The sequence below is a fragment of the Pocillopora damicornis genome, chromosome 13 (genome assembly GCF_964200805.1).
Source record: "Pocillopora damicornis chromosome 13, jaPocDami1.2, whole genome shotgun sequence".
NCBI lineage: Eukaryota > Metazoa > Cnidaria > Anthozoa > Scleractinia > Pocilloporidae > Pocillopora > Pocillopora damicornis.
The window spans coordinates 14,826,116-14,849,377 of NC_142682.1; the positions used below are offsets into that span (position 1 = coordinate 14,826,116).

The window sequence follows — 23,262 nt, forward strand, 5'->3', positions numbered from 1 at the left end:
ATTCTTAATTATTGTGTTTTTATTTTTTATCTGACACAGTATAAATTTTGTAGGTGTTTTTATTAATCACAACTTACTTTTTTCCTAGCTTTTGAGAGAATTTCAGAGATATCAAGAGCTTGTGAAGAGGCCAAGTATCCGGAAAGAATTGGCTCCTGAAAGGTGAGCTGGTTGGATAAGGTTACAGTACCGCTCAAATATATGTTAAGTGCACAGACCCATTTTCATATGCTTAGACGCAAGGTAGTGAGACAGGCATATACAATTTTTATGCACCCATAGATAAAAAAAATGTGCGACTTATGTACCCTTGTTATTAAATGCTACAAGTTTCTTTTGAGTTACATTGTTGTGTAAAACAAAGAACCTTTGGGTTTGGAAAATTGATAAGTTGACAACGGAAATATTTCATAATAAAAAGGCTGTTATGTTACACACAAACACGTCGCATGGCTTTGCAAAGTCATTTAATTACAAGCGATAGCAGTAGATTTGCTGGATTATATTTATGAATAAATTAGGTCTACCTTACCTTGTACCTGTCTTGAAATTCTTTTCTCAAGTCAAGTGCTAACAATTTTCCTATCCATATCACCCAAATTTTAAAAAGATCTGGGCCCAGTTGTTCAAACAGTGGATAACACTATCCAATGGATAAAATCACTATCCAGCAGATAACTGTTAAGAAAATGTATTGCACTATCCACTGAATAGTGCAATACATTTGAACAACTAGGGCCTGGCGACCACCAGATATTACCAAAGGCAGCTGAAGAAACATTCAGACCATTTACAGTATATGAGCAAATGTGCACCTACACCACCCCCCCAACCTAATAACAGTCAACTGATAACAGGGTAGGGTTAATTTTGGGCTAGGGGAGGGGTAGGTGCAGGTTCTTTATGGTAAGCGTAGACTTGACCAGAGGACCAACAGATTGCTGGTTGGATGCTCTCATCTCTTGGCCAGGCTGCCTCCAAATATGTATGTTTGATGTGTGCTTTTCTTTCTTTTTATTTACACCTTGTTTTAGAGAAACACTGCTTGGTCAGTTGACTGTGTATGTGAAGGGCATTCGGGATGACTTCATTTCAAAGACTCAGAATTCTTACTCAGGTGGAAAGGATGGTGGTGGTCCCCCTCAGGGACGTAACATGCCTGAGATTGTCAATAACATTGTATGGGTCAGACAACTTGACTCTAAGGTGGGTAAACCAAGTCTTTGCTCCTGACGCACTTGTATGATCAGTGTCGGCAGAAGTTAATAGGAAAATTGTCTTTATAAGTCTTAGCTCTGATAGTGGCTTTCAAATTAATGTTCTTATAGTACCATATGTACCTTGTGCCACATTGTCTCACATGCATTTGTACATGTTCTCTGGAAGTATTGAGAAATATGATGAATTATTCTGATGCAATTGTGATACAGCAGCTCATGCGCCTTTATTTACTATTATAAACTTTTTTGATACAAATGTAATCAACTTTTCTTGGTGTGTAGAACATGCTGTGTAGGAATATGATGAAATAAGATTGGGATATTGCATATTTACTGTACAGAATACAATTTTGTACTTTTGGGATGGCATTAGTTTTTTAGTGTACAGTATTGTAATTTTGTAATTCCAGGTGAAAGAAACACTGAGCACTGCCGAGAGCCTATTGGGAGACTTGTCTGGGTTCAAAGGCTTTAAGAGAGAGGCAACTGAGCTGAGCGAGGAGTTAGGCTCATACTGCAAGGATCAGTTTGAGAGCTGGGTTAGTGAAATGATGACAGCTATTGATGATCCAAAACAACCTCTCAGGTAAACTAACAACGGTATTTCTCAAGGTTATTCTATGACAGGGTACTGCAAATCCTTCCCTCGCAGAATATTCATTCAGAGAAAAAGCAAGTCATGTATGAACAAAATAGAAGCTCCTGTAGTAGTTCTAGAGGTCACCAGGGAATAAGATTGTCTGAGCCATAATTCACTCCCCTATTTTGATTGGTATTATTGACTTGAAATAGATACGATGTTAAAAATACGATTTGGAGAAAGAAAATTGGAAAGCAGAAGTTGTACAGAAATGCTCGCGTGCACCGCGGCATTTAATACACGCTTGATGCGCGTCCAAAACCTACGCACTGCACGCGCGAATCGCGCGTACTGCGGGTCACGATATGCACTTCGATATGCATAGATTGAAATTTATCTGTTACAACCCAGACCAAAAAAAAAATTTTGCTTTTGAAAGTACTCTGCTCGCTTGATTATTTATGTTCTGGATAGATTTTTGTGTAATCTTGTTCATACCTATTCTTTGTATATTTTTAACTCTTGCCAATAACTGGTCGGTTGTTGGTTTTGTAAAACTGTATTTTAGCGAAGGGGAGTATGAGATGCCTGTAACACCATGAAGGTGCATTTTTCTTTACACTTATTGCAAGATCAGGCATTCAGGTGCATGGTTCTTCAAATACATGCATTGACCACCATCAGAATACAAGAGGTTTTTGTTGTGCAAATGAGAGAACTTAGAACTGAACAAGTTCTTTTCCCTTGAAGCTTACAGACCAGTGGTCGATTGATGGATCTGGACCAGAGGGATGGGAAGTTGAGAGTTCATTATGGTGATAGGCTTGTGACATTAATGCGAGAAGTTAGGCAGCTTTCTGCTCTGGGATTTGCTGTTCCAGCTAAAATACAACAAACAGCAAGCACAGCCAATAAATTCTACAGACATGGCATGATCCTGAAACAGGTAAAGTGGCATCGTGCTGAAGACTTTAAACAAGCTTGCGAGGAAGCCCTCATTACTATTAAGCGTTTTTCGACCCAGAAAAAGTAGGAGGCTTGCCAGGGGTCTAACAATGGCAATGGGTCCAGACCCTCACCCACACTTGTCTCAAACCTTCTTAAGGGGGGAGGGGTGAGAAACGCGCGTCTTGCAGCCGTAGTGACGAGAGCCTGCTCGTACTGTAGGCTAAGCTTGGCCTAAAAAAAGGGTGTTCTGCAAGAGACTTAAAAACTTTTGTAAAATTGTTTATTTCGTATCTAATTTCGTCAATAATCTTTAAGCTTGCCTTTTTGTAAAGCCTCTTGCTACCATATGATAAGGTTTTATTTACATGTAAGAGTTTCCCAGGCTCCCTTTTATGCGCTATTTTACCATCAGTATGCGGTTCACTTGTGGAAAAGCCTGTTATTCAAAGAGTCGGATGCGTTAAATAGTGTGGGAAAATTAGAAAAAATATTGTTGTGATTTACAGCAGCACTGGAAATTTGAATTGATTTCATCTTGAAATGATAGTTATAAGCACCTGTAACTGAATGAGTAACAGTCTGTAAAATAAAATGGTTCATACAGCTTTAGATTATTTAAAGTTTTATTTTCAGACTGATCTTTATCCTCTAGGTTGCTCATTTCTACAACACAATAGACCAGCAAATGATTCCAAGCCAGCAATCCATGATGTTGGACTCAGCTCTGTCATTTGAACGCCTGGTGAAGAATCCCAAGACAGGCTCAAAAGAGAGTGGTGGAAAAACCCAGGTGACTTGGGACAATCCACTGGAATTGGAGGCTTACATCGATAAACTTCAAGCTGCCGCCGACAAGTTGACATCAGAGAACAGGAGGCTACGCAAGTGTCATTATAACATCAGTGACAAGGTAGAATATTTGTTGTTTTCATCTAAATGTATGTTGAAGTATAGTTATACTGTATTTATTTCATCTTTCTCTGCCCCCTCTCCTTCTCTTTTACCCTGAAAAAAGCCAAAACACAGAAGCAACATAGACAGCAGCATCTAATCGTGTGAAAAATAAATCGCACAAAACATCCCTAGCTTCACATCTCGAAATCCTCGAAACGTGACCAAAAAAATTTTCAAGAAAACCCTGAATAAATTCTTGAACGGCTTTGAATGTCTGGAATCTTGACTCCCGTCTCAAACCTCAAGGTTTTCGAGAGTGAAAGGTTGGGAATCGTGGATCGAGAATCAATGATCGAGAATGGTAGATCGAGTTTCGAGAGACTCTCAACTCACATTCGAGCGATTCCGCACTCTTAGTCGCTTCAGTTTGTTAAAACATGCATGGGATAAGCATAAGTAGGTATAAGACTCTGGCTTTTAGGACTAAAATTCTTAGGTTCCTGGATGTTGTGCACATTCATTAACATGAACAACGTTCCTTATCTCATGTCGAAGGTTGTGAATTTAATGAGCATCGATCTGCTCAGACAGCAACCCCGCTGGAAAGAAGCTCTTGTGTCCTTAAGAGAGATGATGACATCCCTTGTCCAGCAGGTACTGTTTTGTTTTTTGTTTTTTAACAATGTTATGCTTGTAGTTTAAATGGTAGGATCATCTACAGTGATAGCTGTCACGGCACCATATGACTTCAACCACATGTACCCTAGATCCTGTACCCTAAGCCTCCATCAAGAGATTCAAATTGTTTAAGATACTCCTTTCCCCTGGTTCACTAATTCCTAATCAAAACAGTGGACAGATCAAGTGTCAAGTGTGGTGTGGTCATTCATTTGGGCTAAGTAGGGTTTAAAACATACTTGTACTTAAAGGCCTGCAATATTTTCCGTTTTCTGCATGTCTGGGTGTCCATGCTATTTAGTTCCATGGATGGATAGGACTAATACATGTAAATGCACACTTATTGGTTCCGGCAGTGTTAAAAACAGCTTTAGGGGTGGTGTGGCAGTGGGGAAGTTGTGGAACACTTCGAATTACCTTGTTTTTTTAAAAAGGGGTTTAAAGCAGACAACATGAAGACCTGGAAGATGCACTGGGATCGTCAGCTCTACAAGACTTTAGAACATCAGTATCAGATGGGACTTGAGGCCCTGAACGAGAATCTGCCAGAGATAAAAGTTGAACTGGTCTTTAGGTTGGTAGATATTCAAAACCCTAAGCCCTCTGATCCTATGACGAAACCTTTTACTCCCGGAAGCGACTCATAAGTAAATTCTCCTCATAATATCGATCAAAATGTCTAAGCCAAAGTTGGCGAGAAGAAAGCCAGATATCAACGAGGGGATTTTCGGTTTGTTTTCACACAGATTTCTTTGAGTTTAAAATATGAAACAATAATATTGAAAACAAAAGCTACAAAAATTTAAGGGCATGTAGAGAGCATTGACACAGAGATCTTAATAACACCTAGAAAGCTGACTACTTTCGGAAGTGGGTAGATTTGTAGTCTTCTTCTGGTGGTTCGCTCGAAGAATATCACATTCATTATTTTATACTGCTTTTCCTCCAATTGTAGACAGCAAAAGCTACAATTCCGTCCTCCACTGGAAGAAATCCGAGCCAAGTATTACAGAGAAATGAGAAAATTTATTTCTATTCCAAACCATTTCCGAGGAGTCGGTGAAGACAACAGTATCTACCCAATCATGATTGATCAAAACTCTGCAGGTTTTACAACTGTCTACAAGAAAGCAGAGGATCTCTTCAGGCGTCTAGTGGAAGTACAGGATCAGTTTAAGGACTGGGTAGTACTGGGGACTGTGGATCTTGAGAAGCTGATTGAGACTCACTTGCAGACTGTTCCAGACTGGGAGAGGAACTTCAAAGCCATAAAGACTAAGGGGAGAGAAGCTGAAAAACTACCTTTGTGAGTTGTTGCTAATTCTCAAAAGCCTGAATATATCGCTGCTACCCATAACTCGAGTATCTGGTGCACATTTCGTCAGTAGTTTTTGTTGGAGAAAAACCTCAATGTTTGCAAATATTGTTTATTTTAGGGGGTCAGGATCGACCGTTATTATTTTATTTCAGGGAAGGGTTAGCTATTGTACATGTAGGAATACAATGGTTGATACTTTGTAAATTTGTGAGAATGTCATTCACATTGTATATTAAGAATTACGTAAGTATCTGTAATTTTTTCCTTATCATAAGGGAATCTGGTTTGCTCCTCCAATTACGGTTTTTTTATTTCGCTAATGAAGTCTGTGCAATCAGATCAAAACAGTCAGAAAGTGGAGGAGCATAACGTGTGCGCTGTTGGCCTCTAATCGTTAAATAACTATGCAATGGTTAAGACATTTTCCCACTCCTTCAGTTTATGAGTTTGCAAAACTTGATGCACGGTTACTTCTATATCAAGAGGATCATAAATGATGTATTTTTCATCAAGTCAATCCAAAATTCGCGATTCTTCTATATGAAATCATTCTTTTTGTTCCGGACAGGAATATAAAGGTTGACTGCATCAGTGTTTCTACTTCACCTGTCAAGTCAACAATCGACGACCTCATACAGCAGTTATTTGATGCGCTGTTGACGTCTCTGCGGCGCTCCATAACAAATGAAGTGCAGATCATTGACACCTTTTTGACATCTGCCACGGAAGCTCTTTCATCCAGGCCACAAACTGTTGAGGAGATAGGAGAGGCCAATGCCAAACATGCAGAACTGGCCACAGAGAAATTAAAGGCATGTCTTTGAACTTGTAAGGTGTTGTTATTTTCGTTAAAAAGCGAGAGATCGTACACTTTAAAAATGGCTCGTGTTCGCAACACACATAATTCACTTAAAACACTATTTGAAGCCTCTCGGTTGTTTAACCCTTCACATTCCTCTCTATAAATTTTCTTTGGTACGGACAGAGAGATGTTATTGTTTTGGAGTGATACTGTAAGAAGAAATCTGATACTAGTAACTTTTAGGGTTTATGGGGTTGATGCTTGGAATGTGCAACTATTGCCCCCAAGATCACCTGCTTGTCTACATGCAAAATTTCTTCCTTTAGAAACAGCTGACTTTGACCGATTTTGTGTCAGAACAAAACATATACCATAGTATAGGCATCATGCAGTAACTTTCCTGATTATCTGTAGGTTTTCCCATTATTTGAAAAAGCTGAATCCAAGAACAAGTTGTTGCGTTCAGTTGCTGGCGGAGGGGTGGATCAGATTGGCCAGCTGCAGGCGAGGTGGGACAAGTTTGAAATGATGATGGAGAGTCATGAACTGATGGTTAAAGAACAGGTTAGTAAATGCAACTTGACCAGCACGCTATGAATAGTCGCCATTGATTTTCGAAAGTAACCTATATAGCAATTTTTCAATGGTAAAACCTAAAAATGCTCCATCTCTCTTACTCCAATGTTCTCGACGTTGAGTACCTATGCATGCAAAACTTTTCTGGAAGTGAATTTCTGATGCGGTGAATGCTGTGGAGTGGTTAAGATACTTGACATACGAAGTATCGATTGCATAAAGTGCAGCTTTAGGTTTTTAGCGTCCTAAATATTTTTTTTTTGTGTGTGTGAAAAACAAAAATACTGTCAACTCAGAGGGCAGCACAAAAACATCAGCTTGATGAGATAGAGAAGTGGATGGCAGGCAATACTGTACAAAGAAAGTACTAGGATGGCTGAGGGTGGGGAAGGTTAAAATGAATTCCAACCAACGAACAGTCTCAGTCTGTCGAGCTATAAAGTTTGCAAGATGCAGGGACCGTTGTCGGTACCAAGCTTTGAAATGATCTTTTGACAGGTGGAAGTGATGAAGAGCAATGTCGAGTCAAGGGTGCAGGCCTTCCAACAAGAACTGGACAAATTCAGTGCCCGCTGGCACCAACTGAAACCCCGTGACATCGATGAGTACAAGGACAAACAGTCGTGCCTGGCAGCAGTCAATTCAATCAATGAGAGAAAGGCAGAGTTTAGTGAACTGGAGGAAACGATGAAAAAGCTCATGTAAGGGCACAGATACATGTAGTTCAGTAACTTGGAGATAGCGTAGACAATCGTATTCATATAAAACTTGTTGAATGGATCTGTATTACTTAAATGAGATTTTGATAGATCGCCTAAGTCACGGATTTAAACGTGATTATGTGGTTTAGAAACCCTTTAATTTAACTATGCGCACTCGAAGTCTTCCTTTGAAAAACAAATCATGGCAATCTATAGGAAGTAAAAGGGTAAAGTTCCTTTAACTCTAATTCAAATCCTGAGTCGTGAAAGCTTTGACAAGTTATTTTTTAGCCTTATTTCCCCACCATTGCTGGTTCGCTCACTAGATGTACTTTTTTTCGTGGCTTCTTTTGTCGTCGATTCCCTGCTAGCTACCAACTTTTGATCGACTTAGTGCAGAGTTGTAAGGTTTGCAGTGAACAAATGAGATAACCTTAATTTTTCAGCTTTGAATGTCAGCACTTTGGCGTTGCTGAGCCTCAGTTTACGGCAGCAGAAGAACTCAAAGTCGATATCTCTCAACATGAAGCAATGTGGGGACTGTATGAAGAGTTCAGTAACGGATTGGAGGAGCTGGCTAAGGAAGACTGGATATCATTCAGGTAAATTATACTGCAATAGGCTATGGTAGGTTGTCGAGAGATCTTCGGCACATGAAATTTGAAGAAAAACTCCAATAGTGCGTCGTTAAGTTATAAGATAATGAAGCCGTTCATGACCTTCAATGAATGCGTCTCAAAGACAGTCGACTGGGAGGTGGACCTTAATGAAACTATCCAAAGAACTGAAAAAAGTAATCGTCCAAATCAGGTTAGTTGGCGGCTACGATTCAGTACAAATCAATGTTTCGTTGCACAGTGAAACAAAAAAAAAACGTGAAACTAGTAGTTGACAATATTAAATAGCAATGCCAATATGTTTGAGCTGCGTTGAAAATATTATATAAAGTGTTTCCCCTTCCTACAATGCAATTTGGCATGAGTGTAGACAGAAGGAATGACGATTACTGCAATCTTTCTGTACAGGGGTCATCTCTATAGATTTGATGACTTTTTGACGGCTTGGTCCGAGAAACTAAGAGCTAAGGAACCAACAAGTATGACTGTGAGACTGCAGAAAGATGTCGACAAATACAAGGTTAAGACTGATCCAGTGACTTAGTTGTCGTTGTAATGTACAGAAGTTTTAAAAACAGTGTAAGGCTTAAGAAATCGCCTGAGCAGGAAAACATAAAGTCGACGTTTTGAACATGAGCCCTGCAGTAGAGGACTCCTTTGTTACATGCCACTGGTTGTAGCTAGAGAGAATCATTCTGTCTTGCTCCGAAACGGAGCAAACGCTTTATAGCTTGTGAGGGGTACGAATCCTTTTCAGGGAGTGAAAAGCGAAGTGATCGCAAAGCTAAACATCACAGGGAACTGGTGAAAAGTTGGCAAGATACAAGTTGCATGAGAAACGCGAATCGGGTCATTGTTAAATGTGTTGGGTTGGAGGGCATGGCGCAAATTTTCAAGATCAATTATTCTGCGTGGTAAAGTTAGGATATTGCATTGGAGTACTATCAATTGAAATACGTTCAAATACTCTATAATTAGATATTCTAGTGTATTGAAATACGATAATTCCGAGTGAGAAGACTTCAATTTGTTCTCCTTTTCTTTAGAACATTGTTCCTCTTCTAAAGTATGTCCGTGGAGAGGCGTTATCTCCTGACCACTGGTTAGAGCTTTTCAGGCTTCTGAAGATGCCCAGAGGTACCATCTTGGAGAAGCTGACATTTGGAGATATTCTCGAGAGTGCTGATCAAATCATTGCACACGCTGATGCTCTTAAGGTGAGATTAAGGTCACCTTAACTGGGTAAATACCAACAACAGCCAACAGCCAACGACGGCTCGTTACTGACCTACGCACAACCGCGTGATCAACGTCAATTAAGTCGATATCATGGTTAAGTGAGCTGTTTTCCCACAAAGGCTAGGAAGTGACGTTTATGATTAGTCTTTTCTTTTGACAGGAACTAAACAGTCGGGCTCAAGGAGAAGTTTCAATCAGGGAAGCCCTTAGAGAATTGGAACTGTGGGGTGCTGGTGCTGTATTCTCTCTCACGTCATACGTAGACTCACACAACAAAGAATTATCCATCATCAAGGACTGGAAAGATCTGGTCAATCAGGTTAAAAAAAAATTCAACCTTGAATTCAATTTGCAATTGTACGCAATTTTTTCTTACAGCAATGTAATAGGGCCACTTTTACTCGGTGCAATTTTTACCTAGTAAGGCAGAGCGAGCATGCAGCTTTGTATGCTATTTTTTTTATGTTAGCACCACCTCTCAATACTTGATAAGGTTTGATTCTTACTTTTACATCATCTTGTTTCATTTCAAGGTTGGTGACAACCAATGCCTGCTGCAGTCATTAAAGGACTCTCCTTACTATAAAGGGTTTGAAGACAAAGCTTCCTTATGGGAAACCCGTTTAGCCGACCTTGATGAGTATCTTCACAACCTTAACCAAATCCAAAGAAAGTGGGTTTATCTGGAGCCCATTTTCGGCCGAGGAGCTCTCCCCAGAGAACAGGGAAGATTCAAGAGGGTGGATGATGATTTTAGGTTTGTTAAAGTTACTTTTTATTGAGATTATCGACATGAGTGAAAAGCAGATGTCTTTAAAATAAGATAACGGTGCCTTCCGAAAGGAGGCAATCGCGGGTCTTTTTTTTTTTTTGGCTAATTTTTGTTTCGATATATGCAAATAAAATGCTTTGGATGGGTATTTGCTCACCTGCAAACTTATTAAAAAGCTGTGATTCTGGTTGTTGAGTTAATGTGCGTTAAACGTAGCAGAAGTAGACGTGCACACTTAGGCTTAATGAAAGAGAAAGAACGAATAAGTAATGAAAATTTACTCGGGCCACAATATGTAAATTGCTGCAGATATCGTCTTTACATGTTTGTGTGCATGAGGCGAATTTTGGTACATGTTGGTTGGTAGGTCTCAAAGTACCCATTTAACCGCAGTTGGGATAAACTTTTAAGAGTTCTCGCGTAATATTGATTTTTCTTTATCATTGCTTTTCCATTCTATTAAACATGAATTAAATTTTGAAAATGTTTTTGCTGTTCAGGGCCATCATGCACGACGTTTCAAATGACAACCGAGTGTTGTCACTTGTGGCTCAGTCAGGCATCAGAAACACTTTGGTTACACTCTTGGATCAGCTGCAGAGATGTCAGAAGTCTCTTAATGAATTTCTTGAGGTAAGAATTGTATTTCTATAGATTTTCATTGTGCTTTTGGTACAGAGAAATGGGCAGAATAGATCTAATTTCTGAAGAAGGTTGTATCAAGTACCCATTGAGTAAAGGGTCCGCTCTCATTTTCGCTATAAGCTATTGTGTCATTTCTTTTTATACCACGCACTTTGACGTTCTCTTTGGCAATTAGCCTTTTCACCTTCCAAAGTGATCACATGCCATTTCTCCGTACAACAGTTGATAAGAATAAGGTTATCTTATCTGCTAGAGTAAAGTAGTACATGTATCTTGATTCAAGGTACCACTTACCTACAGTAACTATTAATTAGGAGTTATTGAGTAACAAGAGAGCGGAATCGCTTATAAGATAAGTTTCATCAGCAATGGAAGCCTAATGGCTAAACTCATTCATACCTTGAAAAACAGAACAGAGAAATTAAACTAACGCGATATCTCGTTAAAAATAACGACGGATTTCAACGCGTGTCGTTCACATTGAGTAATAATTTCTCACACAGGAAAAGCGCGCGCTCTTCCCACGGTTTTATTTCATCGGTGATGACGATTTACTAGAGATTCTTGGTCAAGCTACCAACCCACTAGTGATTCAGTCGCACCTGAAGAAACTCTTCGCAGGGATACACAGTGTTGTGTTTGATGATGGATGTAAGACCATTATGGCCATGAAGTCCCTGGATGGGGAAGTTGTCCCTCTCAAGAGGCCAGTCACAATAACTCCTGAGGTTGAGGTGAGTAGTAGTGGTGTGGTTTCCAATGAGAGCTTGAGATAAGTTTTTTTATACTGAGTTTCGAAAGTAATGCAGGACTGCATTTTTTTTTTGCTACCCTTCAATGATTAGCCTGGTAACCTTTCGCCATCTCTTCAATAAATCAGATGCAAAACTAAAGCTAAGCTGAAGTAAACACAGCAACTACTCAGAACACAGGTGAACGTCATTATTAGCTAATGAGAACTCAAGATAAAAACAGGCAAACTGTTTAAAGTGCAGGAATGCGCGAGTGATTATTTCGTGACAATTTGTAGTTTTGCATCTGTTTGTTTGTGTAGATGATGCGAGATTTCTTCTTATCACAATGCAATGCAAAAGTCTAGATTACAAACTGTTTTAATTATCCTCCACCGTTGTTGTTGATGTTTTTTTTTTCATTGATAGGTTTGGCTCGGTGATCTTGCTACTGAAATGAAAGACACACTGAAAAAGCTGGTGGTTGATTGTTTAAATGCCAGCAGGAAAGGAGGATCGAGTGGTGGAGTTGACCCTTCCAAGTTCCCCTCACAGGTGTGGAAGTTTTTTTTCTATATTCTTACGCATCTAAGGTTCGGTTCATAGCTGGTGTGATGAGGCGTCTCGTGTCGGCAAGAAATGTTCTCCGTAAAGATATTTGATGATAGGAAGTAGCCGCCTTTAACTAGGCACTACTACGACTTTAATCGTTCTTTTCCTGAGAAGATTTTATACACAGAATATGATTATTTCATGCGCTGTGTGTAATTTGAAGTTTTTCAGGAATTTATTTTTGGTCAGCTATTCTTCACTTTTGACTTGAGTTGTCAGATAACGGTTTGTACAACAATTTTGCCAAGATATTCTTAGCAGTTATCAGTTATTGATAGTAGTATTATTATAATTGTTATTATCGTTATTATCTTATTTCGCACAGATACTTTGCCTTGCTGAACAAATTCAGTTCACAGACCGCTGCGAGGCGGCCATCAAAAGCAACTCCCTCCAAGAGTTTCAGATCGAGATGGAGTCCCAACTGGAATCTTACACAAACACTGAGATCGGAGGAGGGAACTCATCTGACTCGGAATCTCGTGTTTTGGAACTCAAGCTGAAGGCGCTGATCCTGGATACGATTCACGCCATTGACGTGGTACAGCAGTTGATCAAGCTCGGAGTCAAGTCACTGGAGGACTGGATTTGGCAGAAACAACTTAGATTTTACATGCAGAAACAAAGGGGTCTGTTGAGCAACGAAAGTTGTCATTGGTTCTCTCACAATTGTGGAACAAAGAAACTTCTGAGTCCCACACGAGGGATTGAATCCCACGCATTTGGCACTTCAATGCTCTACCACAGGACGCTCTTGTCACCGCTTATCCAAGCGGTATATAGGAAGCCTGTGGTATATGACCTAGAAATCGCCCTGCTTACCAGCGAGTTCTCTGTAGTTCAGTGGGGGACTCGGATGTTTTTCTTTTTCCCAAGCTAGTTAGCTAACAATTTACCATTTTTCTTTTATGCTCACACATAAGAGTTTGATTAACTTTAGTTGCATGTCTTTTCTTATGCACGCGAAAGATTGGTAGGGCGGTTCGCAGACAAGGGAGACTGTTTCAGTTATGCCACGATATTTCGAGTCACTGTTTCTAGGATTTTCCTCGTGATAATTTTTGGATGAAAGGTTTAAGCTAGTATAGTAAGTTAAGAAATGATTGATGAAGTAACGGCTATCTTTAAATACGCTAAGTTTTGATAGCGAAAAAGAGATTAACAGAGACACTTGCGTTGTTTTCAATCTTCATATTCTTGATTTTTCCTTTTAGTTTGGTGGACTTATTGCACACATGATTCTTAGAGGTAATTTTGAATAATTATTTTACTTCACAGAAATCTGTTTGATTCGAATGTGTGATGCCGAATTCTACTACACTTACGAATATCAAGGAAATGCGGCCAAACTTGTGCACACTCCTCTCACGGACAAGTGTTACCTAACTCTCACTCAGGGCATGCACATGGGGCTTGGTGGAAACCCATATGGGCCGGCAGGAACCGGAAAGACTGAGTCAGTTAAAGCTCTGGGAGGCTTGTTTGGCCGGCAGGTTCTTGTTTTCAACTGTGATGAGGTAAGAAAGTCAAACGCTTCAGCGAATGACCAAGACAAAATTTTTCCTCACAAATCAACACAATATGAAGCAGGCGAGTGATGAGAATAAAGAAAAATATTAACCAAGGGATTTTTAGTTGATCCAATACCAAATTCTCCAAACTAAAATCACGAGAACTACAGTTTGTTTATCACAGACAGTAAGGAGAATTACTGATGAGATCTTGGGAGTTATAGGCTTAAGCCTCCTCGTGCAAGTGCGAGTTCTCTTAAGCTGAGTTTCAAGAGCATCTGAGCTGAAATCGATGCTGGCTGTAGTTAGAATCTTAACAAGAGAATCATTCAAATTTTACTCGTTCCATTATCGTGATAGATGTTTACCATTTATCTTACCTTAAAAAATGCATGCTTTCTGATGAGCAGAGTTCAATAATTACAGTGTAGTTGGTGCTTAGATTTATTTTGTTCCATGTCTTTGTTTTTGTAGTTTGCATTGTGTAATTGATAATTCAACTTGTACATTAAGGGTATTGATGTCAAATCCATGGGTCGTATCTTCATCGGGCTGGTGAAAAGCGGAGCGTGGGGCTGTTTTGATGAGTTTAATCGTCTGGAGGAAGCCGTGTTGTCTGCAGTGTCTATGCAGATTCAGACCATACAAGCTGCGCTTAAGAGTAAACTGTCCTCCACTGAGCTGCTCGGGAGACAGGTACAGTATGTTTGGATTTGTAAAGCTGGATTTCTTCTACACTTGGATGTTGAAGTGGATTTCATTTGGCTTGTTGTGTTTTTAGAGTTAATGCAACAGTTTTATCCAATTTATCGTTCTTTCACGACGTATTTATTTTTCAGTTGGAGCTCTCGTGGGCACTCTCCTGCAAACGCTTCGTGTTTACTCTTGTTCACTTGCTCTTTTTTTTCCTTTTCCGACGGTGCGGTCCGCCTACGCCAGCTTCAACTGTATTTTGTTCATTACTTTCATTTCATCTTCATCAGGAAATTTTCAAACCGAAATTACACCTAAGCTTTTCCTTTTCCGACGGTGCGGTCCGCCTACGCCAGCTTCAACTGTATTTTGTTCATTACTTTCATTTCATCTTCATCAGGAAATTTTCAAACCGAAATTACACCTAAGCGCAAGATGCGTCCTCTACACGGCGCACACCAGTAAAATGATGTAATCAATTGCCAAATATCGGTTGAAATGCGTTCTCTCTCTCTATGCATTATAATGTGTTAGCTCTTGGGGATGAACCTGATATAAAAGTATTTTTCCCAGCGTTTCCAACTTACCACACTAATCACACAATAAACTCTGTTTTTGCGAACTACAAGGTCGTAAATATATAACGTCTACTTTATCTATTTTTCACCGGTAATGCTTAAAGCAATTGACATGATCTTTACTTCAGGTTTTCTTCATTGTAGGTTGAGTTAGATCCTAATTCAGGGATCTTCATCACTCTAAACCCGGCGGGTAAAGGCTACGGGGGACGTCAGAAACTTCCAGATAATCTGAAGCAGTTATTCCGTCCTGTGGCCATGTCTCGACCCGACAACGAACTGATTGCTGAAGTAATCATGTTCTCAGAAGGGTTTAAGGAAGCCAAGAGCTTAGGGAGAAAACTGGTGGCCATTTTCAATTTATCAAAGTATGATAGTACACTGATAAGTGTTTAATATTGAACTTAATCCGGAAATGCATTGTGTTTTCTTCGCTTCGCCCTGTGATTGATCTGGAAAACTCGTGCTACCCTCCTACTGAGCCAGATAAAAAACTAAAACCAATGGCGGCTTGCTCAGTCACGTGCTCGCACTGATATACCTGTTCGCTTGCATTGACTTTAATTTTAATTTAGTAATTCTGTTACTTTCTGTTTGTTCTGATGAACTCGAATGAGAGAAGTGGGAGAATTGACGATAACATAATTCGAACTGAAAGAGTTTTTGTCCTTTGATTTTTCAGGGAACTGTTATCCCAACAGCAACATTATGATTGGGGGTTGCGTGCACTTAAGACTGTTCTGAGGGGATGCGGAAACCTGTTACAGTCGCACAAACAGACGAACGGGCAAGGTAGGGCTGAGTACACCCCGAACAGAGGCTAAGGAAAATAGAACAATTGTAATCACTTGTTTAGTTACTTTTTATGTTCCTCCTTGTAATTTCATTTTTAAGAGGAAACAGAGCTTCGGACCCGGGTATAAATTTCAATTTTTCAGTAAGGACCAATGTGAAGTTCCATTAACGCGGTCTCAGAATCTTTCTCTTTTGCAAAAGCTTGACTGAAAGGAAGTAAGACTAATTGTTGTTAACACGATTCGTGCGCCAAAGGACATTCGTGCTCAAGAATGTATCCTTCCTCAAAGAAACTAGCCGCACTTAGCGATGGCAAAGTAAAACTACCACCCCAGCAAAGTATTTTTGGAAGATAGGTAAAAGTCACTGCATTTCCCAGGAATGCGGCGATGGAGAGAAATGTGCAGGGCGACCAAAAATACAGCTGACTGTATCCAAATGCGGTGGCAGTTACGCTCTAAGTGTCTCCATCTCTTCCGATTACGTGCAGCATTTTTTCATTAGTAGCATTAGGTTATTAACATTACAGAAGCTTTGTGTCTGGGCGGATATGCATTCGATAATACAATCATCTGATTTTTTATCTAAACAGCCCTCCGTTAACCAGCAAAGAATACGACATCTTTAAAATCAGACCTACAAATGTAACCCCAAACTTTCTATTCCTCATTTTTATTCCATTCAGAGAAACGTATGGTGATGAAATGAGCTTCATTATTCATGAAAATACCACAAACTGATGCCAGCGTTTACAACGATGCTCTCAAGTTATCAGTTTCAATTTTTGTTTTGATATTGTTCGTGTGAAACATTGTAGTGTATTTTGCTGTGGGTTTAAAATGACTGAGAGGTTCTTTATACGTGTAGTTAAAAAAGTCTTTTGAAATTGCCTTGAAAACTGCTTTGACCTTACTTGTTGCTCATTTTTAGTGGTACAAATTATACTTGCTCCTGTGTTGAATGTTTTTACAAACTTCAAATATACATTGAAACATAAACCGCAGTATGTTGTCGTCGAATGAAAATTTGTCGATCCGCATACATCACACAATCTGAAATGTTCTTAGAATGCAAATAACAATGCCTGCCATTAAACGATTCTTTCTTATTTATATTTTATATTCTTTCTTCAAACTGTTTGCATCAATTTTTTCAACTGCTTATTTGGAATTTTTTCTTAATTTGCTGTTTATATTTTTTTCCGATTGACGTTAACTTGCGTGTTGTCATAAACTTCGAAACTTGTATTGATTTGTCGATTGATTCGTTTAATTAATTCGTCCTGCTGTAACAAAATTGACCTCGTATCGTAAAACCTACCAACACAAGTCTTCGCTTCGAAAAAGGACTGATCAAAGTCTAATGTGCATGCGATTATTCTTGTTAAATTTCACGTGTCCATCAATCAACAAATTACTGTACAAACAAAACAAGTATCTGGTTTCAAAAGGTAACGAAATTTTTCTTGCGTGGGGCGTCTCCATGTTTCCGACACGTGTTCCGTTGCAATCGATGATACCCTAGTTTGTAAAAACATCTGCGTTGGGTGTACTAGAGTTGCCTTTAATGTCTCTCAGCCTTTATCTGTCAGAAGTGATCTACTGAGGATGTTACTTCTTAAAATTTTCAATACATTCCATAGTAAATGTGTGATAATAATGGACATTGCAAAGTGTTCTGCAAGAGATGCGAAGGAGCGACGAAATTCTGTCCCGCTAACTTAGTTGGAATTCGAACACTGAGCCATTTCTTCCCTGTAGACAGCGCACGAGTTCAATTTGGCTCACGGCAGCTACACATCTGTCTTATCGCGTCCTTCATTGCTTGTTTTACATCTCTGATCTTCCAGCAGTAAAGAATTGGGTTCAGCGACGAGTTAAGGTAAACAAGCGACAAGACAGTGTACTCAAACATTTCAGGAATAACGGCTGGTTCTTTTATGAACATCATGAAATACACGCTAAAGGGAAGATAGCAGGCAAATAATCCTAGCTGTACCCATGCTATGGTGGAGACTGTTCTCTTGTATCGTGCTAAATTTAATGCGGTTGCTACGAAGCCGTTTGTCGCTGGATGTTGTTGAACATGGCCCTGTACATGCAGCAACTGGTATCGGAGACGAATATAGATCTTGATGTAAGAAAAGGCGGAGATAACGAGAGAAACCAACATCATGGCAAGGTATATGGATTGAGGTACTCGATCTATAACAAAAACCGAGCCGAGAAACGCAAAATTAAAAAACAAAAAAGAAACAAGAGCCGCTTGGACCCGCCTTAATGTAACAACTTGTCTGTATCTCAGCCCTAAATACAGTGCGAGAAGTCTGTCCACACTTATTGCAGTTGTTGTCAGGAGAGATAGTCCACACAAGAAGCACATGGAGGTTATCTGAATAACGACCGATACGCTGAAGTTGAAATATGATTCGTGGCTCAGAAGATTATATACGAACAGCGGTTGTGAAATGAGTCCAACGCAAAGATCAGTAAACGCCAGACATCGAAACATCAGTTTTGTTGGAGGAAAAATCGAAGATACCTTACAAAAAGAAATTAGGATCAGAAAATTGCCAAGCGATGCAGTGATGGAGAAAAATAGGTTTAGTACAACGAGAGCCGCAACCACCTCTACTTGTAGCAGGGAGGTTTCCAATGAAAAGTTTCCCTCCATAGCAGTTTTATTCGTCATTTTCCAAGAGCGGTGTTAAGCTGGTTTAAAGCAAAGAAGGCGCGTCTAAAGTCTTCCAAGCGTGACCGCCTCATCTGATTATACGAAATTAACAGCGGATCCTTTACACTGATCTTTTTCTTCGCCGCGTTAATGGATATTTTATTATGTCGAGTAAATCAGCGACGACGTATGGGTTTTTTTCTGATTGACTTTAAGAACTTTCAGCTTTTACTTCTGTAGGTTTGTCGGCGAAATTTCTTCTGTTCAATCAAGTGACAAATTGGCAAGTCACCTTGAAGTATGGTCAGTGATTAAAAGCATGCATTCAAGAGAGCAACGTCAAAAGAAAAAAGAAAAAAGAAAAATAACAAAACACTAAAAGGCCATCATTTTGATGTCAGCAAACGAACACGGTATTTCGTAAATTAAAGGTTTCCCTGAGGTAAAGATGTATACAGCTGTTTGTTGAAGTAGCAATCTTCGATCCTATTTTTGTTTTTTGTTTTTTGTTTTTTATCTTTTTATGTTTGACTTTGTCGTGTTTTGTGGGTCTGTCATGCCTTCCCGAGAACCTATGATGTTGAGACAGTTTGTCCTCAGCAAACGTTTGATTTCAAAATCCTTGGAACTTTGTATAACATTAATCCACATCTAGTTATTCTTTTCATTTCGGTTGATTTTTAAAACTACTTCTTAATTGAGTAGCAAACTGCAGAAGTGACCTTTTACGTCAGACATTATTTTTTATATGCAGTCGTTAAATTAAGCCATTTTCGAAAAAGTCATGCACTTACCGTTCTTTAGAGCCATTTTTATCTAATTCTTACCTCTTCATTCGACAACTTTTCAAGGTTTCAAATATTTAGGGAATATTTCGTTAATCAAATGTCTTCTTTTATTTTTTTATGAGAAACAATTCCCAACTTATCAGTTCTTAGTGAAGGAAACCAACTCCAGCAAGCCACCATTATAATTTTGCATTTATTCTTTGGACATTTGCAATATTTATATGTTTTTTTTTTTTGTTGGAACGCAGTGAACATCTTCCTACATTTTAAGCTCCTCGGTACCAGGAGCAGGTTGTCGTTCAAAAAAATCAAGAGTTTCTTTATACATTTGACTTTAAAGTGCCTCAACGTTGTGTCGTTTTATATTCTTAAGACATGCTCCGAACCTAATTTGATCCTCATCCCTTGTGGGCAGATGGCTAAAAAAATCAACTTTTGTCCTTCACTGCTTGTTTCGCCTCTCTGATCTTCCAGCAATAAAGATTGGGCTCACAGAGAATTTAAATTACCAAGGTTTAAGAAAACTCGCAAAACAATTACAGAAGTATTCCCTGTAAATGTCAGGAGCTTCCTTTCAAATACGCGAAAGGGAAGATAGCGAGCAAATGATGCGAAAAGTATCCATGTTTTAAGGGAAACTCTTAAGGCTGTTCTCTTTGTGGCCCTACAAACGCAATATTTGAAGGTAGAGACCAACATAAATCCTTGTATTAGAAAAGATGAGATAAACAGAGAGTACGATATTACGAGGTAATATCAATATGAGAACAAGATATTTGAATGTCTATTTGAAATAAAGGAACCAACGAATTGAAGTTAAAAATTTAGGTGCTCAAGATAAATCCTCGAATCCACCTTTATTTGACAGCGATCTGCAACTCGTTTGGTGGCATGTTTTAATGAACATCACTTTAATTGTCAAACAGCCTTCTAACTTTGACTGTGACACCGCTTTTTTATTAAACAGCACTTTGATTGTTAAAAAGCCATCTATCAAAATTTGCCAGAGGGTTCTATTTGGGTACAATTAGGCTTTCAAATATATGACGGCTTTTTTGTTATTTCTGTCAAAATTTCGAAATGCACAGATGGAAAATCACCCTTACATATGTGCATGTGACGATTCCGATTCTTGCGTTTAATTTAGTAAGAGCAATTATGTAGGAAGCGTCACATGAACAAAGCTTCTTCTTTGACCCTCCGTCTATTCATAACTTAAAAATCTTTTAACTCACTTGTCACTTACACATTACATACATGTAAAACGCCCCGAGTTACATGCAAACCTCAATGAAGCAGCTAGGTTAAGAAAGATCGCAATTCTCTTAAAGAAAGCTACCTGCTTTAAAAAAAAAGCTCGTGTAATTGTCATGAAAACTGTCTCACACCTTTCTTGGTGAGCCCCCTTTTTTGCATTACTAAGCCGCTATCGAAAAATTATAACGATCGATCGAAAAATACCCTAAATATCGAATTTGAGTCAAGCTGTGTCGCTTTGCATTTAGTACGTAAAATGTTATTAAAATGCAAATAAAAGAGCCTGTTTTGTTTTTTTGTTAGTTTGTTTGGAGACTTTTTGTATGTAATAATCATCATGTTGAATATTCTAATATTAATTTTTTGGTCCAGTTATACTTCTACAGTTGTCTTTATCCGTCGTTTATACGATATTAAAAACCAAATTCCAAATTTTTTGAACGAAGATTTACACCCTGCACGACATTTTAAACACGTTCCACATTAAATTCTTTCCATTTGTTCGTTATTTCAGAATTTCGCTCTTTTTCATCCGCGCCATTATGTTTTAATTCTCTTATTTCAGTGAATGCTAAGGTGGAAGCTCGCTTAGTTGTTCAAGCCCTCCGTGTGAACACACTGTCCAAGCTGACGTTCGCAGATTCCAAGAGGTTTGACTCCCTTGTTCGAGATATCTTCCCTGGAGTAGACTTCAAAGGCGTCGAGTATGCTGAATTGGCGGAGGCACTGAGAACCTCAGCTCAGGAATCCAACTTGATGGTCATGGAAACTCAGGTGATCATTGCCGAGAAGTACGGCTAACTATAAATAAAGGGTAATTTAGTATTATCAACTGAGTTGATAACATAAATTGGCCACCGTAAAGAGTTTAAAAGCTGACGTTTCGAGCGTTAGCCCTTTTAAACTCTTTAAGGTATAGCCAATTTACGTTATCAACTCAGTTGATAATGCTAAATACCCTGTTGGACTCTCCCATCAACGCAGCACCATGGTTTCTTGAGAAATTTACCCTTTCATTAACCATAAATACACTGGGCATGAATGTAGTTACCTTTTGAAACAAACTTACATTAGGCAGATATTACAAGATAATCATTTCAAACTAATAATTGATGTGAGGGGCGTACCTTAACATTAAGTCGAATAATTTTCACTTGAGCGACGAAAGTAATCTCAGATTGCATTAGTCTTCACATTTTTTTTTTCGCTCTGTGATTGGTCATGAAGACTCGCGCCATCCTCTCAACCAATCAGATACGAAACTGGAACTAATCGTGACTCGGTCACACTTGTTTTCCCGCGCTCCAGGCAGTTTGCGTGATTTTACTTTGTCAGAATTCTCGTTGTTTTTGTTCTGCTTGTCCGTTGTGTTTACTTGGTTTTCGTACTGCAATATGCTATGGCGAATTGCTAATTAGAATGCAACAGAGAGCTGGAATATCGCTATATCTCCAGGCGTTTCTTAACACTAGGTGGATATATTCATTTACCCAGGTGAAGAAAGCACTCGAGTTGTACGAGCAGCTTCGTCAGAGGATGGGTGTTGTTGTCATTGGTCCCTCGGGCTCAGGAAAAAGCACCATCTGGAAGCTGCTACGCCTTGCCCTTGGCAAAGTGGGCCAGACAGTGAAGCACTACACCATGAACCCGAAGGCGATGCCGCGAACTCAGGTTGGTGTTATGTCAAAGCGTAACTTGCTTTCAAACAGCATCGTTGCACTCTTAGTCGTGGTTAACTAATCTTTGGTCCCCACTCTCCTTTTCCTACTTGTTCCCTTGCTTCCCCAATGCCTGGTACCCAATGCCTGATTAGGTAATCCCCGCTCTCCTTTACCTATTTGTTCCCTTGCTTCCCCAACGCCTGGCATGAAGGCTATTCTTTAACTTTCACAAATCTGGTTGTTTTTATATAGGGAGGGAGATCTTGTTTAAGATTTAGATCTAGTACTTTGACGCTTTGTGTGTTTTGGTCTTTTTCAACGTCTGGAAACAGGTTTTTTGAAAAACCCTTAACATAATGCATTTGAATGCGCAGCCATAGGCCTGATCGTACAATATTCTAGATAGCTTGCTAATTTCGTCGTCATGCAAAAAAGCTAACGTAAACAAGTAAACTTTGAGGGTTAATTTGTTTACGTTTGTTGTTGTGTTTTTGATTTGGTACTGTATTCAAATAGACACTGCAGTTAAGACAACTGTTTGCTTATTGTCATTACCAGAAATTTTTATATCTCATTCCGCCAACAGCTTCTAGGACAGATTGACATGGACACTCGCGAGTGGTCGGACGGAGTTCTAACGAATGCTGCCCGGCAAGTCGTTCGTGAACCAATCGATATCCAGTCGTGGATCGTCTGTGATGGTGACATTGATCCGGAATGGATCGAATCGCTGAACTCAGTTCTGGATGACAACAGATTGCTGACAATGCCCTCCGGTGAAAGGATTCAGTTTGGTCCGAATGTGAACTTCCTTTTTGAGTCTCATGACCTGAGTTGTGCGTCACCTGCTACGATTTCGCGTATGGGGATGATATTTTTAAGGTAAAGCAGTTCGAGTGGGTATAGAACTGTCACCCAGCTTTAGTGAATACCGTATAAATTTAATTAGAAAACATTTTCATTTTCTCCTGTT

At 39.3% G+C, this 23,262-nt stretch overlaps 2 protein-coding genes across 2 annotated transcripts in view; one reads left to right on the top strand and one right to left on the bottom strand.

Moving 5' to 3' along the window:
- LOC113684532 (cytoplasmic dynein 2 heavy chain 1) overlaps window positions 1–23,262 on the top strand; it is a 51,846-nt gene that overhangs the window by 2,685 nt on the left and 25,899 nt on the right. The window contains exons 4-30 of the mRNA XM_027201927.2: window positions 89–162; window positions 1,035–1,206; window positions 1,631–1,806; window positions 2,551–2,746; window positions 3,401–3,658; window positions 4,198–4,296; window positions 4,755–4,894; window positions 5,276–5,626; window positions 6,207–6,450; window positions 6,855–7,004; window positions 7,515–7,717; window positions 8,164–8,319; window positions 8,743–8,854; window positions 9,381–9,551; window positions 9,734–9,892; window positions 10,107–10,330; window positions 10,846–10,978; window positions 11,494–11,724; window positions 12,151–12,276; window positions 12,659–12,962; window positions 13,612–13,850; window positions 14,358–14,540; window positions 15,260–15,483; window positions 15,798–15,907; window positions 21,194–21,402; window positions 22,123–22,299; window positions 22,876–23,171. Of these exons, the coding sequence (XP_027057728.2) occupies window positions 89–162; window positions 1,035–1,206; window positions 1,631–1,806; window positions 2,551–2,746; window positions 3,401–3,658; window positions 4,198–4,296; window positions 4,755–4,894; window positions 5,276–5,626; window positions 6,207–6,450; window positions 6,855–7,004; window positions 7,515–7,717; window positions 8,164–8,319; window positions 8,743–8,854; window positions 9,381–9,551; window positions 9,734–9,892; window positions 10,107–10,330; window positions 10,846–10,978; window positions 11,494–11,724; window positions 12,151–12,276; window positions 12,659–12,962; window positions 13,612–13,850; window positions 14,358–14,540; window positions 15,260–15,483; window positions 15,798–15,907; window positions 21,194–21,402; window positions 22,123–22,299; window positions 22,876–23,171 (5,117 nt within the window). The remainder of the gene's footprint in view (window positions 1–88; window positions 163–1,034; window positions 1,207–1,630; window positions 1,807–2,550; window positions 2,747–3,400; window positions 3,659–4,197; window positions 4,297–4,754; window positions 4,895–5,275; window positions 5,627–6,206; window positions 6,451–6,854; window positions 7,005–7,514; window positions 7,718–8,163; window positions 8,320–8,742; window positions 8,855–9,380; window positions 9,552–9,733; window positions 9,893–10,106; window positions 10,331–10,845; window positions 10,979–11,493; window positions 11,725–12,150; window positions 12,277–12,658; window positions 12,963–13,611; window positions 13,851–14,357; window positions 14,541–15,259; window positions 15,484–15,797; window positions 15,908–21,193; window positions 21,403–22,122; window positions 22,300–22,875; window positions 23,172–23,262) is intronic.
- Window positions 16,984–19,024, bottom strand: LOC113684534 (adenosine receptor A3-like). Its single transcript, XM_027201930.2, has one exon. The coding sequence runs from the start codon at window positions 18,599–18,601 to the stop codon at window positions 17,684–17,686; it is 918 nt and encodes a 305-aa protein (XP_027057731.2). The 5' UTR covers window positions 18,602–19,024; the 3' UTR covers window positions 16,984–17,683.

Coding starts and splice junctions, on each gene's coding strand:
- LOC113684534 (XM_027201930.2), bottom strand. CDS start 18,601: ATGACGAATAAAACTGCTATGGAGGGAAACTTTTCATTGGAAACCTCC.